Source organism: Lemur catta, chromosome 6, assembly GCF_020740605.2.
Source record: "Lemur catta isolate mLemCat1 chromosome 6, mLemCat1.pri, whole genome shotgun sequence".
Taxonomy (NCBI): Eukaryota; Metazoa; Chordata; class Mammalia; order Primates; family Lemuridae; genus Lemur; species Lemur catta.
The window spans coordinates 17967010-17983368 of record NC_059133.1 but is presented as its reverse complement, the minus strand read 5'-3'; the positions used below and the strand labels follow the sequence as shown (position 1 = coordinate 17983368).

Sequence of the window (16359 nt, the reverse complement as noted above, 5' to 3'; positions counted from 1 at the left end):
ATAGTTATTTTAATAGTTTTGTCTTTTAACCTTTATAGGAGAAATGTTAAGTGATTTATACATCACCATTTCAATTACTTTCATGAGCGTTTTATACTTTCATATGTTTTCATGTTACTAATTGGTGTCCTTTCATTTCAGCTGGAAGAGCTCCCTTTAGCATTTCTTATAAGATTTAGTGGTGATGAACTCCCACAGATGCTAGGTACTAAGGGTTTCAGAGGTGAAAATAAAGTCAAGATTTCTGTTTTTATAAAGCTGATATTTTATCAGTAGATTTTTAGAAGCACAACTAAACTATATAACTTGGAAACCTAGAATTAAAATTTAAATTCCTACTTTCAGAAACTTAATGAATATGAATGCCAGACACTTGTAATTTTTATATGCATTTATTTTGATTGTACACAGCAGGATCATCCATCAGTAGAACATTACTATTGTTTCCAAAATACTTCATTTACTAGAAATTAAACAAATAATAATAATAACACATTGGAAATGTGCTGAATCCCATTGCTATAGACTGGGCTTTTATATCTGGATAAAAAGAGCTAAGAACTGAGTAGCACATCACCAAAAATGCAAAGGTTATCTTCCATCCAGAATTTAATTTCTTTCTGTGAAAATCACAGCTTACCCCTAAACTTTAACATTAAAATATTTTTACTAGGACTAAAAATCACTGTTCAAAAATCACTATCATTCTGAAGTACTATTTCATATTTAAGTTCCAGAGTAAATAATTTACTTTTAGTGTGAAATAAGGAAACATCAAAATAGCCTATTTGCAGAATGTTTTGTGTCTAGGGGAAGGCCAGAGGAGAAAAGTCCATTTCTACTTTTAAAATCACTAGGTTTTACAAAGGCATGAGAAAATAGATACAGACATGAAAATTCTAACTTCAAAGCAATGAGACCCTAGACACATTCAGACTAAATTACTCTTTCCTCCCAGTGTATAGTTAGGTAGTTCTTATTACACCCCATTAGTGGATCAGGGACAGCTATTTGAAGACACATATGAGCATTTGAATCATATTTCAAGGCTGGAAAGGACCATGGTTTACATAGTTTAACTCCCTCATTGTTAGAGTGAAACTGAGATCTAAAGAAGGGAAGTGATTTATCCATGTCAACATCATTGGCAAGTGGCAGGCTGTCAGAAGTTAAGTTTTTTCAAACTTAAGGTACCCCGTATATTTGGCTGTGAATATAAAACTAATAACACTGGGGTACTTAAAAATGCAGGTCTCAGGACCCAACCCCAGAGATTCTAATCAGGTAGAGCTGTGATGGTGCCTAGAATTTGCTGTGGATGATGCCACAGCTGGTCTGAGAACTACACTTGAAGAGACACTATGCAAATCCTTTATGACTTAACTATTTCCAAAGTAAAATCTAAAGTAGTGTAAAAGTTTCAAATCACACCCTTAAAGACATTATTATTATCCCCACTGCTTCTTAGATATTCATATGTTCATGTATAATGCACAATTCACAAAAATCAAAGTCCTTTGACTGTCTGGTCATGACTTTGATTATCACAATGAGACCCTGCAATGGAAATCGGAGCCTCTGATCATTCCTTCGTGTTTCAACATTATCCAGCTAATGTATTTCTAAGGCAAAGAGAGGAATATTTCATTCCAGGAAATATTTGAAACTGCAAAAATTTGTAACTACTAATGTTTTTTCTAACACAAATAAAACTCTCACTTTTATAGTGAATTTTTTTTAAAAAAATATATTCACTAATTTATTCAAGGAATATTTACTGAGTATCAACCAGCAGGCCTTTAGTCAACATCTGCTGCATCATAATCTGTCCCCTAGAACAGATTTGACAATCAACTGGAAAACAATCCTGGAAATCGTGGGGATTAGGTGAGGAGTTCCATTACCTTATACAGCAGTATTTGTGATTACAAAAAAAATACAAAAATGTTTCTATATAATGCTATAGAAAATGTTTGTAACTATTTTAATTGGGCTCCTGAATTAAAGGAGATCTACATAGACACAATAGCAAAGCAATAACTGGAATCATAGTTAACTCAAATAGAAAATGAACCTTGTAGGTCAAGATTTGTATTAAATCCAATAATACAATTCTAATGACAGCCTTTTGTTTTACATTTACCCATATATACTCTTTTATGAGTTCTCTATGACAAGTAACAAAAGCATATATGAAGCTTGAATGAAGTAGGTCTCAATTTTAATTAATCTCATGAAATGTGACAGATTATTGATTTAACTCAACTACAAGTCTGGAATTATCTTCTCTAAATCAAAGATGACCCCAAAAGATCTACCATTATGTTTTGGGTATGTTTTAATATACTGTCATTTCAGATTATTTTGATTTATTTGTTAATTCCCTGTCTTGTTCCAAAAGGATTTAAGGTTGTTATTTCAAATTAACATGTCCTTATCAGACTTTTTTTCTGATGAAAGAAGTAGCTGGATTCCCAGCAACAGATTCTCTTTTGACAGATCAAGTTCTGCCCATGGCTTCACTTTATTTTCTGGAGGGCACTGCAAAGGATTCCAAATTCACCTACAAAAAAAAAAAACACCACCCGAATAAGCCACTCATATGAAAAACAAGCACCTTTCAGGTGTCCACAACATACATAGCTCTAGGGGATCAGTTGGCTGCACGGATAAGCTGGTTGCCACCCCAACCTTCAAGGAGTTTACAGCCTAGTTGTGAAGACAGGATCTGGGTAGTTATAGTATAGGTATTAACATGTTTTAGGGAGTGCTAGAGCTACTAACATAATTAGTTTCCTCTTTCCATAGGCCATTTCCCAGGGAAGGACTTAACAGGTTTCTCCCCAGGCAAATCAGTAGCTGCTCTGTTTCTCTTTTACATAACTATCTAACAGATGCTTCAAGAAGCTAAATAATTGAACCTAAAAGTATGGTTCACACAAATCTCTGGTGTCAGAATCACCTGAGGTCTACAAATTCCCAAGACTTATCAAAAATTTGGTAAATTTAGTCTGGGGCTATGACTTAGCACTATCAATTTTTAACTCGCTCTCCAAGTGATCCTAATGCACACTGAAGTTTGAGAATGCCTGGTTTGAGCAGATAACTCAGCCCAGATGGCTAGGATGAAGGTGCAATGCAGCCACTTCCATTCATGCCATGTTCTCACATGCCAAGGGGAACACAGGGACATAGACTCTTCATAGAGGTGGAATCTTGGATAAGTCTCACTCTCTCCTATATCCTGAGGAAGGAGAAGTGTAGACAGGCAATGAAGCCTTAAATAAGATCATATGGCTCTAAGGATGCTTTGCTGCCTAAATTTGTTATTCCATGACTTTAAAAACTCTCATAATAGCCTATGGAGTTATTTTTGCCTTTTTCGGGACAATGAGAAGAGAGAAAAAACAGCTATGGCCTCACCCCTCTGTCTTATATCCTAACTTCTGGAGCACTTGGCGGGCTTCTTCAGTGAACAAACCTACTCCAGCTGAGTGTCTAAGATAGAATCTTTGAGGGTGAATCAGCCTTGGACTTTTTCAACATGGCTGATCACAGGTGTCCACACCTAATGGGGGATGATTCTCACGGTCAGGGCCAGCTCTGGCCTTATGTATTAGAAGTGACCCCAAGGATATTAGAGGAACCCTTCAAGCCCACCTGACCTGTGGGCTTCACTGGCATTGCATAAAGCAGGGATGCCCCACTTGGCCTAGAGTTTCTCCCTCTGGGCTCCCCCCTTTGGAAGTTTTATCCATTCTTTCACCAGCTCTTGAGTGCCTGATGTAATTTTTAGAAATAGGGCTAGGAACTGGGAATTTGACAGTGAACCTGACAGAGCATGTTGTTCAGGTCTAGTTGGGGAGACTGACAAGTAAACAACTATATAACAATGCAATGATAAGTCCTCTGAGAGAGGAATCTGTAGGAATGCAAAGACACAGGACGGACATCCAAACCTGGCTTTCTACAAGAATAGACACCTACTCAAGACATAAAAGATGAACTGGAGTTGGGTGTCTCTTAATGGGAGTTGGAAGGAGGGTATTTTAAACATAAAGAACTGCATGGGCACAGGCTGTGAGCCAGGAGAGAGCAGGGGAACTAAAAGTCAACCAGCATTGTTGGAAAGGAGTATGAAGGGCTAGAGAGAGAATCGGGTGATGAATTAGGTGATTTAAGAAAAACTTATAATATCCTCATTATCAAGGAAGAGTGGAGGGCCAATAGCTGATGGCTGACAAAGTAGATGGAACCAGGCAGAGTCATACCACCTGGGACAGAGAAGCAAAGGAGAAAGAGCAGCATGGCAGCGAGTGGCCAGGTGTGGAAAGGTGGTATGGGAGCAGGAGGCGGGGTGGAATCTAGGAAGGTCAAAGGGACAAAGACACTCAGGCAATTCTGGCATTTTTGCCAAGTTCCTCACCCTCAATGAGCCCATGGTTTGCATGGAAATGCTGTTCTCCTTAATGTAATATTTAATAAATTTCTTATTGTGCCTCTATTACTGGGAACGAGACTGGCCACATAGGGTGTAAGTTACTTACTGTTGATGGAGTCGGCCAAAATCGTAAGCTGCTGGACATTGTCCAAGACCTCAATCCTTTGGGTGTAGGGGTCATAACGAACTGAGAAGGGCCGAGGGATTGTGGCAGCAAAGTTCCTGAAACCCAAACCACAGGACTGAGTGAAAGGCACCATTTGGAGAAAGGTAAGTTTAAAGGATTTCTCGGTGGCATTTTACTTTGCTATGAGTGGCACTGAAACCTCACTAGAACACGGGCTCCAGAAGCCAGGCCAAGAAGGGAAATGGAGTTTCAGTGAGTCTTTTTGGAAGGGCTTTGTGTGTCTGTGTGTAGATACAAACACATGTATGCACATATTTATTTAGTCATCTGCTCCAAAAAGACAGAGGTAGCTTACAATGAAAGCACAGAATACAGTAAAGCCACAAGCTCTTATCATTAAATAAAATCAAAAGAGTATAAAATATAGCCAAAGAATGTTATAGAAAAAAACTCTGAAATGCTTGACAAGTAATGCAAAGAGGGAAACAGTTCTCAAGGGTCGAAGAAAGCACTATGTTGATAATGAAATTATATGTGGATTGAGTGCCTCCTATGTACAGAACTATGTAGAGAACTATGTTAAGTCATAACTTCTCTATACTCTTTGCAAGTATCATTCCTAATTTAGCTTTCACAAAAACCTTAGGAGGTAGGTACTATTACTATCCCCATTTTACAGATGAGAAAACTGAGGCTTGGGAAGGCTATGTGACTACTAAGGCCATACTGTCAGTAAGCTGTGAAGCCGGGAAGGGGCCCAGACAGCCTGACTCCAGCCTGCACGCTTGGCTTTGCTGCCTTCTCAATGTACAACTTGACTCCCAGATCTGGGAGGAATCTGCCACGAGGGCCTGTGTGAGGGATATCAAGCAACTTAATTAACAAGATGTTCCAAAGTCATCACAAATGCTATTGCTAAGTTGGCCCCTGGTCAAAGTAGAAGCTGCCAGTACTGAAAAGACAATAGTAAGGGGAGAGTAGGGCCCTCCGCATTAGGCAAGTGTGGTTCCCAAGGTCCCGCGTCAGGCTGCTTGGGCTGAAATCTTGCCTCTGCCTGCTGTGGCCCTGTGGCCACGGGCAAGGGCTCCACTTTGCTGCACCCCAGTTTCCTGACTCCTCTGTAGAACTGGGGTGCCAGCAGTACCTATGTCAGAGGGCTGTAGCAAGTGCTGTTAGAGAATGGAGTGAGTGCTCTGTGAGTGTTAGCTGTTATCTTTCATGAAGAACAAATGGTCGAGTGCATCTCTCCACCTCCTCTTCCTCAGGACAGCAGGTGGCATGAGTCACGGGACGCACGTCTGTGACTTTGCTTGCTCCACACATCTTCCTCTTCTCCCCACAGAGCTCCTTGCTTTGCTGTGCGCAGTCTGTCCCTACCCCGCTGGACGTGTCTGTCAGGCAGTCAGTCCCAGGCCGGCCCTCCTCTGGCCCAGAGGTAGCACGTGATCCAAGCTCAGCCAATCAAACCTCTGCCTAGAATTTGAATCTGGAAACTGAAAATGGTCGGAGTTGGTTTCCCTGAGCCGGAGTGCTCTGAGGGGATCCCCAGAGACGCCCAGGTCCCCTCCTTGTTCTGTTTGACCCTCGCTATTCAGCACTCTCTTTCACCCCACGAGCCACTTCTCGGCAGAATGGAGCTTTTGTGGTTGTCTCCCTTGGGTCCTGGCAAAGCAGGTGGGCTTTCAAAGGCCTGGCAGGCCCGTGTCCTGCTGGTCAGGGACCGATCACTTGCTGTCTTCAGAAGGGCCCATCCAGATGTGATCTCAGTGGGACAGGTGCTTACGAACACTGGAGCTAAGCACCACTGCCTGCTCCAAGCCCCGGGCCAGTCACGACACTGGGACAGTTGCTCATTCATTCTATGCTTATGCACCCTTGTCCACAAACTTTGTAGTCTTATTTGAAGATTAAATTATTAAATAGTTAGTACATGAAAAGCACTTAGAACAGTGTTTGGCACATAATAGGCGCTAGGCATATACTATCCATTATTACTGTTATTAATTACCCAGGTGGGGTCATGCACTAATCCACTAAAATCCATAACCCTCAAGGGGTCCCAGGGAGGGCATAGCGGAGCCTTTGGAGGCTGGAGGGAGGCTAGGCTCCCAGTGTGGAGTGGGGGATTAGGAGAGAACTAGAACATCACTTGGCAGCCCTGGTGAGAAGAGGGAGAAAGGAAGTCATTTCAGGCCAACCCAAGTGGACTTGTGGGCCAGCACTGTGCCATTAATTACTTAAGCCCAGCGCACTGGAAGCTGACAGACCCAACTTCGTAGACTCCCAGAGGCCTGTACGTCCTTTGTCTATCATTCATCACTGATAAGATGTATATTTTTTGAGTAGTAACAAATGGTGAGTGTTAGGATACATGTCCAGGTAGACCCTCTGCCGGGCCTGTCTCCTGCTCGGATGAAAGCCTGGTTGAGGAGTTGCCCCAGCAAGCTGTAGGCAGGGCTATCGGAGAGCCGAGCGACAGAGGGTCCCCACACCATTCCTCAGCCTCTTGCTGAACCGCCTCTGAGACTGACGCCTTCGCCAATTATTTGCCGAGTGCTTACTCTGAGCCAGGCACCATTCCGGGGGCTGGGGAAAGAGCAGGAAACAGAAAGAACACAAAGTCCTACCCTCGTGGAGCTTAAATGCTATAATGTATTAGATGTTATTAATAATAAGTACTAAGGAGAAAAATAAATCACAGAAGCACGGGTGGCAGAGATGGGTAGAGATTTTAAATGAGTTGGTTAGAGAAAGACACACAGACATTAAATGTGGGTGAAGATACAGAGGAGGTAAGAGAACAAATTATGTAGCTGTCTGGGAGAATGGGGGAATAAAGTGAAGAAAGGACCTCCCAGATTGGAAGACTTCTTTGATTTGGTGGGGAGAAGTTTAGTGGCTATTCTGTGCCTGGGAGGGTTCAGTGACTAGACTTGATGGCTACATTGAAAAGGGACCAGGTGGCAGGGCTGTCTGCAGGGGTCAGCATGTCCAGCCTCCCACCAGCCAGTGGAAAGGGATGAGGGTGGAGAAAGTGGGGAGATAAGCTCTGTCTGCTGCACAGTTGCTGTGGGCTTTGGAGTCCACTCTCCTGGCCGACCACCCACAGATGAGTGGCACCAGCCTGAGTCAGGAGGCCCACAGAGCTAATGGCTCACCTTGGTCACCACCTCACCTCACTTTCTCTTTGGCATCATTGAAACTCTCAGCCACATAATACAGGGGCTGGAACTCCGTGACGGTGTAGTTTTGGACGGCTGTCTTCTCCAGCTCCAGCGGCAAGAGCTGCGGCTTGTCTGATAAGCAGTACTGCAGGCCCCAGGTGAAAAGTTTCCATGGTTAAATCAGGATCAGTGGTCCCTGCTACATCCCACAGGTCATTTGTGCACCTTCTCTCATCACACCCTCATGCCTTCTACGCCCAGCCCAAATGCAGCCCAAACGCAGCCCACGTTATTTTGCATGTACTAGATTCTACCCTTCATAGCTCATCTAAAACCTCCAGCCAGGATAGAAAGCAGTAATTCATTCCGACCACTTCTGAGTAAGGTGATCCACAGACAATGTGGGAGCCAGCCACACTTTCTGGCATTATGTTTGCATACAAACAAGGCTGCACGCGCAGTTCAACCTTGGGATAAGGAGGCCCCTCCTGCCCAGGCACCTGTGCACTTGCAGTTCAATTTCTACCATGAACACCCACAGCCATGATCAAATCATAGCTGCTAAGGTACCAGTCACTGGAGGGTGAATGAGCCCCTAGGTTGCAGCTCAGAATGGATGTAAATGGGGTTTCAACAACACCAAAAGAAAAAAAATGGTCTCCTGAACCCACCATTTTCAAATCCATCCTTGTTTCCAGGGTCATACCTGTAATTCACCAAAGGATGACAGGAGCCCAGCACCATATGCCTTTATGGAGTCTCCTTGTTTGCAGAGGCCAAACTCCACGGTAAACCAATAAATCTGGAATAGAAAGTTAAGCTGAGAGCACACCTGTGATGGTTAATTTTATATGTCAACTTGACTAGATAAGGAATACCTAGATAGCTGGTAAAGCATCGTTTCTGGATGTGTCTGTGGGGGCGTTTCTGGAGGAGATTGGCTTGTGAGTTGGTGAACTGAGTGGGGAGGTTCTGCCCTCCGTGTGGGTGGGCACTGTCCAATTGGCTGAGGGTCTGGATGGAACAAAAAGGCAGAGGAAAGCCAAATTCTCTCTCTCTCTCTCTCTCTCTCTCTCTCTCTCTCTCTCAGAGTAGGACACCCTTCTTCTCCTGCCCTTGGACATCAGAACTCCAGGCTCCCTGGCCTTCAGACCCCAGGACTTGCACCAGGCTGCCCTTACTGCTGGGTTCTCAGGCCTTTGGCCTCAGACCAAGAGTTACACCATTGGCTTCCCTGGTTCTGGGGCGTTCGAACTTTGAGCCATCCCACCGATCTTTCTGGTTCTCTCTCTCATTCCTTCTCTCTCCCTCTCTCCACACACACACACACACACACACTCCAGGGAAGGGGAAGGCAGCAGATACCCCAGGACTACGAACAGAATTGCCCAGGGGGGATCCTGTGCACGTTTGTTCCCTGGATCAGTGGTGACCTGTGATCACTTCCCTGGACCCTGCATCTCAGTCTGTCCAGTCACCTGTTGAATCAAGAGCTAGCAAAGTGCAGTGTGATGGAAGCATAAAGGGTGCTGAGAAACCCCAGAAAAATGCCCCCAACAAGTTGCTTTCCCTATGACAGGAACTATCCCACCCCTTTTGTCTTTTATTTTTCTCTGTAGCATCAACTAGCGTGAGATGTTCCTAAGATGCTGTTCTGTTGGTAGGACTTATCAGGCAATTGCATCAGGCACAACAGTGGGAGGTAGGGGATTGGGTAGTGATCGAATCAATGAGGGGGACATGCTGTCACCCACGCTAACACTTGGGGAATTTCTGAAATCAAGCATTGCACTTATTTTCCCAAATAACCAAGTCCTTTTCTCTCAGCAGCTCCCAGTCCAACATGCCTTACACACCCACTTTGGAAAAGAGTCGTGAGGTTCTGGGGCCAAGAGGAACCCAGGGCTCAGATAGCTGCTGGAGACAGTCACAGTTTTGGAGAATTAGGGCCAGTTAAGTCTGTTTATTGGACTAGAGAATGTTTTACCTGGGAGACTGTCAGAATCCAGTCGGTTTGACATCCTCACTTAGAGATGAAGAGAATTCAGCCCAGGGTAGAAAGTCAACATCGTATAGTCACACAGCAAATTTAGGGCAGAGCAAGACTCCAGGACTCTTATCAGCCCAATGTATCAATAATATGGGAGAAGTTAGGTTGGTGATCAGTCCTTTATTACTGTTATGGCAGGTAACATGATGCTCTGAGTTCCACGTTTATTTTCTCTGTGCAAGTGAGAAATTCTATCAAGCTTTACAGCGTCTTTGAAAGCTGCTTCTTGCATTTCTGCAGCATCTGTCATTTTAAAACTTGTGGTCACACAAGTTTTCCTCTTTAGACCCTCATGATACACTTTTGAAATGGACAGGATATAAACTATTGTATCCATTTTTAGAGATCAGGAAACGAAAACCACTTGCCCAGAGTCTATTTGCAGCTGGTGAGTGACAAAAAACCTTCTTGGAGTTTTTAGCCCTTCTGATGGACTGGATTCATAAACTTCTACGCTGATACAGTTTAATGATAGATTTACATGCATCTGTGGTCCCTAATTACATTATACATTTTTATTTTTCAACTTCCAGGCTGGGTACATTATAAGAAGTGTGGCTTAGTGATTGGGGAGGGATGTGCTAAGGTTGGGAAGGAGTGTGAAGGAAGGAGGTCGCCTGCTATGCAGAGTTGCTGCTTCCCCAGCTTCAGTGGATAAGTGTCATCAGATACGCTCAGGAGAGGGAAGCATTCGGCAGGAAGGGGAAGCCCGTCCCCATTTCTGCCTGAGAGAGGAAAGATCCTAGTGTATGCCACGCTCCAGTGCAAAGGAAGAGATGTGAATATGCCCTCTTCAAAGCCGTGAATCCAGACTACTTCATAACACACTTTGTGCCCAAGGGCTTTCAAGGGCTATTAATACAGCCTTTTGGTGTTTTCAAGACACTCTGTTTAAAATTATGTGTAAACATCTATATGCAGCTGATTTCAAAATAAAATCATTAAGGAGAAATCAAAATTGTGAAGTTTTATTTGTGCAAATGTAACCAATAATATTCTGATTTATTTTCCAAACGGCCTGGCTTCCAGGGAAGGAGCAAAGCCTCAAAGATCTGAGAGCCATAGCCCATAGCACCCCTACCGTTAACCGGGGGACAGAAGGGACTTACTGTGGCGAGTTTCTCAATGTACTCATCAGGCGCACCCAGAGAGGCAAGGCCAATTTCCTATAATTGGGGAGAAACAGAGTCATTGTCACAGCCACAGCTCATGTCTGCCTACCTTCAACCTTAACCCTCAGTACCAGCCTGGTACTTGACCACAGGAAGGTGATGGTGGCCAGAGGCCTTCAGAAGGGCCCAGATAGACTCTGAATATTCTCTCAAGTCTTTCCTGGCCACACATTGTAGAAGCACAGATCTCCAGAGCAGAGAAAACCTTTCACCATCACTTGGTTCTGTGTGTTCATTTTATAAAGGAGGAAACTGAGGCACAGAGAAGGGAGGTGACCACTCATGGTCACATAGTTGGTTAGTGTCTAATGCTTTATTTCTTGACTCTAGCTCAGTGATTATTCTCCCACTGCACAAGTGGAATATTCCAGGAGTATTGGATGAGTCTTAATCATGTACCCTGAGAACACCACAGGAGAACTGCAGATACGTGGTTGACATCCATCCAGGCATATGCATAGCAAGAGAGTCTGACATGCCATGGATCACTTCTCACCAGAGCTCCAATTGCAGGATTCTTCTAGTGGTCTCTTTGTCTTTATATAGTATTTTTTCCTGCCTGCCATGTGTGTGTGTGTGTGTGTGTGTGTGTGTGTGTGTGTGTGAGAGGGAGAGAGAGAGAGAGAGAGAGAGAGAGGTGTGTGTGTGTGTCTTCCCTACTATGTGTGTTCATTCATTCCAGACATATTTATTGAGTGCCATCTATGTGCCAAGCAGTGAACATAATTGATAAAGATACTTGATCTTGTGGTTTTTAGTAGATACAGAAAATAATACATATGTACATAAGTATGTTACAAGGTGACAAGTTTTTCAGAAAGAAGAAACAAAAGGAGAAAGGGACAAGGCAGATCATGAGTTCCAGGGGACCTGGGGGATGCTGCGATTTTAAACAGGATTCCAGGGTAGGCATCACCAAGAAGGTGATATTTGAGCAAAGACTTGGCAGAAGTGGGGTTGTTGGTTCTGTTGACATCTGAAGGAAGCACATTGCAGGCCAAGCATACAGCCAGTGCAAAAGCTCCCCAAGGAAGGGAAATGCTGGTTGCTTCAAGGAAGAGGGCAGGACCAGTGTGGCTGAAGCAAAGTTAGTGAGGCAGCCGTGGCAGGTGATAGCAAGGAGGGATCTGGAGCCAGATCATGTAGAATAATTTTAGGCATTTTAGGGCTTGGGCTTTTCCTTTCAGTGAAACAGGGAGCCATGGGAGGATTGTGAGCAGAGAGGTGGCATGGTCTGACTCGTGTTAGCAAAGACCCACTCTGGCTGCTGTGGGGAAGAGACTGTAGGGGTGGAGGGTAGAGCCAGACACTAGTAGACTTTAAGGCTTCAGGACAAAGGCAGGTTGTCAGTGAGGAGGCTACTGCCGTCACCAGGGTAAGACACAATAGTGGCTGAGACCAGGTTGGTAGCAGTAAACTTGACTGAAATGGTCAGATTCCACCATATATTTTGAAGGTAGAACACAGAATTTTCTGAAAAATTTGTTGTGGGGTAAGAGAGAAAGGAACTGGAAGGATGGAGTTGCCATGAACTGATAAGGAAAGGCTGTGGGTGGAGGTTTGAGCAGGAAGATCCAGAATTCCGTTTTGGACAGGATGATAGAGACAATTAATAGACATGCAAGGGGGGTTGTTGAGTAGGCCGTTGGCTATGGAAGTCTGAATTTTGAGACTGAAGACTGGGCTTCAGTGCATCAACAGAGTAGAGATGGTTTTTAAAGCCATAAGATTGGGTGAGAGCACCAAAGAAATGGGTGTAGACAGAGAGGAGGACTAATGATTGGGCCCCCTTTGAAGCATGGCATCTGCATCTCTGTATCCCTCCCAGACCCTGGCTCAGATTAACACTGTCTGATTCAAAGTGAACAAAATTCAGAGAAATTCTTAGCTTGACTCTACTCGCCTGCCCCTCTCCCATCTCCACTTCATTCATCTGCCCAGACATGCTACAGTCTTGAGTCCAGCAGAAGCCACTGATAAATCCAAGATCAAGATGGTGCTCTGTTCTCTTAGTCATTGTTCTTTGTGAGCCAGAGCTTGCCTAAAACAAGGGCCCCCATATTTCCCTATGCTCCAACCCCACCCAATCCTGCACTGTAGTAGGAAGCAAGTCTTGCTTTTGGATCAAAAAGGAATGTTCTCAGGGACTTTCAAAATGAATCCCTCTCTTGGGACTGTCCAGATCAAAGCTGGGACCAGATGACACTGATGGCCCAGGAGCTCCTGTCTGTTGACATGAGTAATTGTCCATTCCTCTATTCAGTTCCCCCAAAATGAAAATGCCTTGAGGAGAATCTCCTCTTAGCCTCTGACTGGGCAGAATAGCTTGTGGCAGTAAGAATAAAACATTCCTATTCTCCAAGGAAAATCCTGATTGTTTTGTGGCCATAGTAACAATTCCTGGTTTTAAAATTTTCCCAGGCAGTCAGTGACATCTTGACAGCAGTAATCACAGCTCTGAATGTCAATGAAGATGCTTCCACAGTTAAAGTTCAGCTAATCCCTAAACACTCTCACTTCTAAAAGTCCAACAATCTTTGAACCCCGTAATTCCCAAAACTTCATGTGAAAGTAACAGTTCTCTTTATTTAGATAGGTTGCATCTTGCAATGACAATTTTCCCTTACTTAGCAAACAATGGCTTCAGTCTTTCGCTTGTTTGTTTCAAATATTAAGTAGTACCCTCTTCATTCACCAGTGGAAATGTTTATTTCTTCCAGAAAAGGGAAGATGCTTATAAAATTCACATACAATCACATTGCTTTGAAATTCATACTTGGCCTTGTATTTGCTCATGGATCATTCCATTTGATCCTCATTCTTCCTTGTGAGGAAAAGGACTGGCAGGGAGGGCTTTTTACTAATCCACATCTGTGGAAACTGAGGCACAGTGTGGCTGGCAATGAGTTTTGGGTCCCACAGCTGGTCACTGGCAGTGTTGGGGGCAATGGGTGCATCGGAGCCTTCATGCAACCTTCCCACGAGCCCAACGCCCCAGCCATGGCTTTAGGCTGCCTTTCAGTGCCTGGCATTAGTAGAAGTCTCTCAGTCATCCAAAACCATTGTTTTGAGCTTGTTCACCACTGTGAAAGATGAATCAAAGTCTACGCTGCTGCTTTGATGATGGTGACATGTCATTTGGCTCTTCATTTTTTTTTTTCAACTATAAATCAGGCTATTGATTCTTGGCAAATATCATCTTCTTTAATTCAAGCATATACACAAATGACTAACTGACAAGGCAGAAAGTTGCAAAAGCCTTTAAAAGGTTGAGGGGAAGTAGTAGGAGAACTTGGAAGCAGGTGAGATAACCACTACATGGGGATCAGGGAGATTTTTATGGATAAAAGAGCTCTTTTATAACTACATCTGATAGGACAAGTGAAATCGGCAAATTCAATAACACACATAAAAGTCAGAGGGTGTGTAATTAACCAAACCCATGCTGTGGTCCCTGGAATGGGTATTTAGCTAGCTTCACAGAACAACACACTCATCTCAGGAGGGGTCATAGAATGGTCTGGTTTCCGTTCTTGCAGAGGGTGCAAGGGCCCCTCCATGGGCTCAACTCATTTGAGCAATCTGGGTCCTAGCCGTATAACTAGAAGGCTAAAGAGATCCATTCCTTACCTGGGAAAACTGGGCAAAGCTGCGATCTGAAAACAAGGGCACGTGTCCCAACAGTTCATGGCAGATGTCACTGAAAGACAGAAAGTACAGAGATTGGGGGAAGGAAGATTAAGCCAAGCCAGACTCAGTCTTTCTGCATGAGAATTGGGCAGGAAGACAGGAAGTAACTCATGGACTTATGACCTGTTTCCCAGGATTGAGTAATATGCAGAGTTTGGGTCAGATGAGGCAAGGTACAAGAGAAAAGTATGAAGGGGAAAGAAAAATAAGGGACAGGACACATTAGCCAGTGGTCTTAAGAGTATGCCCAGTGGGGTGCAGGGCAGAAGAGCCAATATTCCTGTGGGCATCCTCTCATACACCTAAGTGAGCTGTGGGTCTTGGATACTTCTCATCCCAAGTCTTCTCCTTGGTAATAACTTCCCTGGGCAGGTACAATATACTCAGTTATTCACACTGGGAACCAAAAAAAAAAAAAAATAATGCTGCTCTTCTCTGAGTCTGGAGAGGGGCAGTACTCAGGGAGAAAAGCTACATTTATTTAACACTTTAGGTGCCGCATCCATTTGGAACAGGTCTTTCCTGATTTGTAGCAGTGAATTTTGTAGACATAGAAAAATAGTTTGGGGATGTCCTACTGATTTTTTTGTTTAAATTGTGTAAGTTTTATCTGACTAAGGATATGGCTAAACACCAAATAAGAAGCACAGTGGCTGGCCATTCCCTATCTCTAGCCAAGACACAATGTAGACAAGGAAAGATTAGAATCATCTAGATATGTATTGAGGAGGTGTTGAGAGAGTTTGGCTGAGACTTGTTCCTGTTCCCATTTGCAATTTCACATCTCTGACTTTGAAACTTGAGGAGGTCCTCTCATTTCCACTGCCAGGGGAGTTCTGAATCCTTGGATCACAGGATGCCCAAATTTCCAATCAGTCTGGTGGATTTGGACGGAGAAAACATTCAGAGTTGATGATTATCTTTCTGCCATCAAACAATCCACACAACTAGTCCTGTGGACCAGCCAGCAACGAACCCAAACCTCATTCCTGGAGCAAGAAGAGGTGACACTCACTGTACCTGGCAACTGGTAGCTAGAGGACAGTACTCACGGTTCGGGTGTGTACATGGGCTTGGATCCATGTCTGATGTACTGTGTGCAGTGGAAGACTCGGAAGGCCAGGCCACCCAAGAAATCCCGAGAGGAAAGCAGGCCAGCCACAGGTCGGAGGCGGAAACCAGTGCAAGCTGGGAAGCAAGAGAAAAAGAAAACTCAAGGCCCACGACAGCACAGCCAGAGAGGCCTGAAGACCTTCAGGCAGGGAAGAAAGTACATGCAACTGCCCAGGAACATGCCAAGTAGACTTGGCTTCAAATCTCTGCCCCATTACTTTCTAGTTGTGTGATTTAGATCAAGTAAATTCACATTTCTGAGCCTTAGTTTTCTTATCTGCAAAATATGGATAGATACTTCTTTTGGATATTTCACTAATCAAAAGAGAAAGAGCTAATAACTATAAAGTGCTTAGCACAGAGCCCAGCATATTGGAAACACCCAATAAATTTAGCTTTCATTACTGTTTGTTAGGGTGGAACACTTATTCCTTACTTCTCTTGTTTCCAGAGTAGGAAGGGATTTTCACTCCATTTTCCAGAAGGGAAGAGTATGAAAGGAACCCTTCTTGCTTCTTACTGCACCTCAAACAGTCCACCCCATAAGGAGCAGTGACTTGTCTGGTTGGAGCATTTGGGAAGAGGAAATGAATATTCTCAAT

General features: G+C 43.9%; 1 protein-coding gene across 1 annotated transcript in view; it reads right to left on the bottom strand.

The window, feature by feature from the left end:
* Positions 1-376: 376 nt before the first annotated feature.
* Positions 377-16359, bottom strand: part of PAH (phenylalanine hydroxylase) — a 63683-nt gene continuing 47700 nt past the window's right edge. Inside the window, exons 7-13 of the mRNA XM_045553092.1 lie at positions 15697-15832; positions 14585-14654; positions 10892-10948; positions 8439-8534; positions 7744-7877; positions 4548-4663; positions 377-2563 (exon numbers count right to left, since the gene is read on the bottom strand). Coding sequence (XP_045409048.1) covers positions 2520-2563; positions 4548-4663; positions 7744-7877; positions 8439-8534; positions 10892-10948; positions 14585-14654; positions 15697-15832 — 653 coding nt within the window. The 3' untranslated portion in view covers positions 377-2519. The remainder of the gene's footprint in view (positions 2564-4547; positions 4664-7743; positions 7878-8438; positions 8535-10891; positions 10949-14584; positions 14655-15696; positions 15833-16359) is intronic.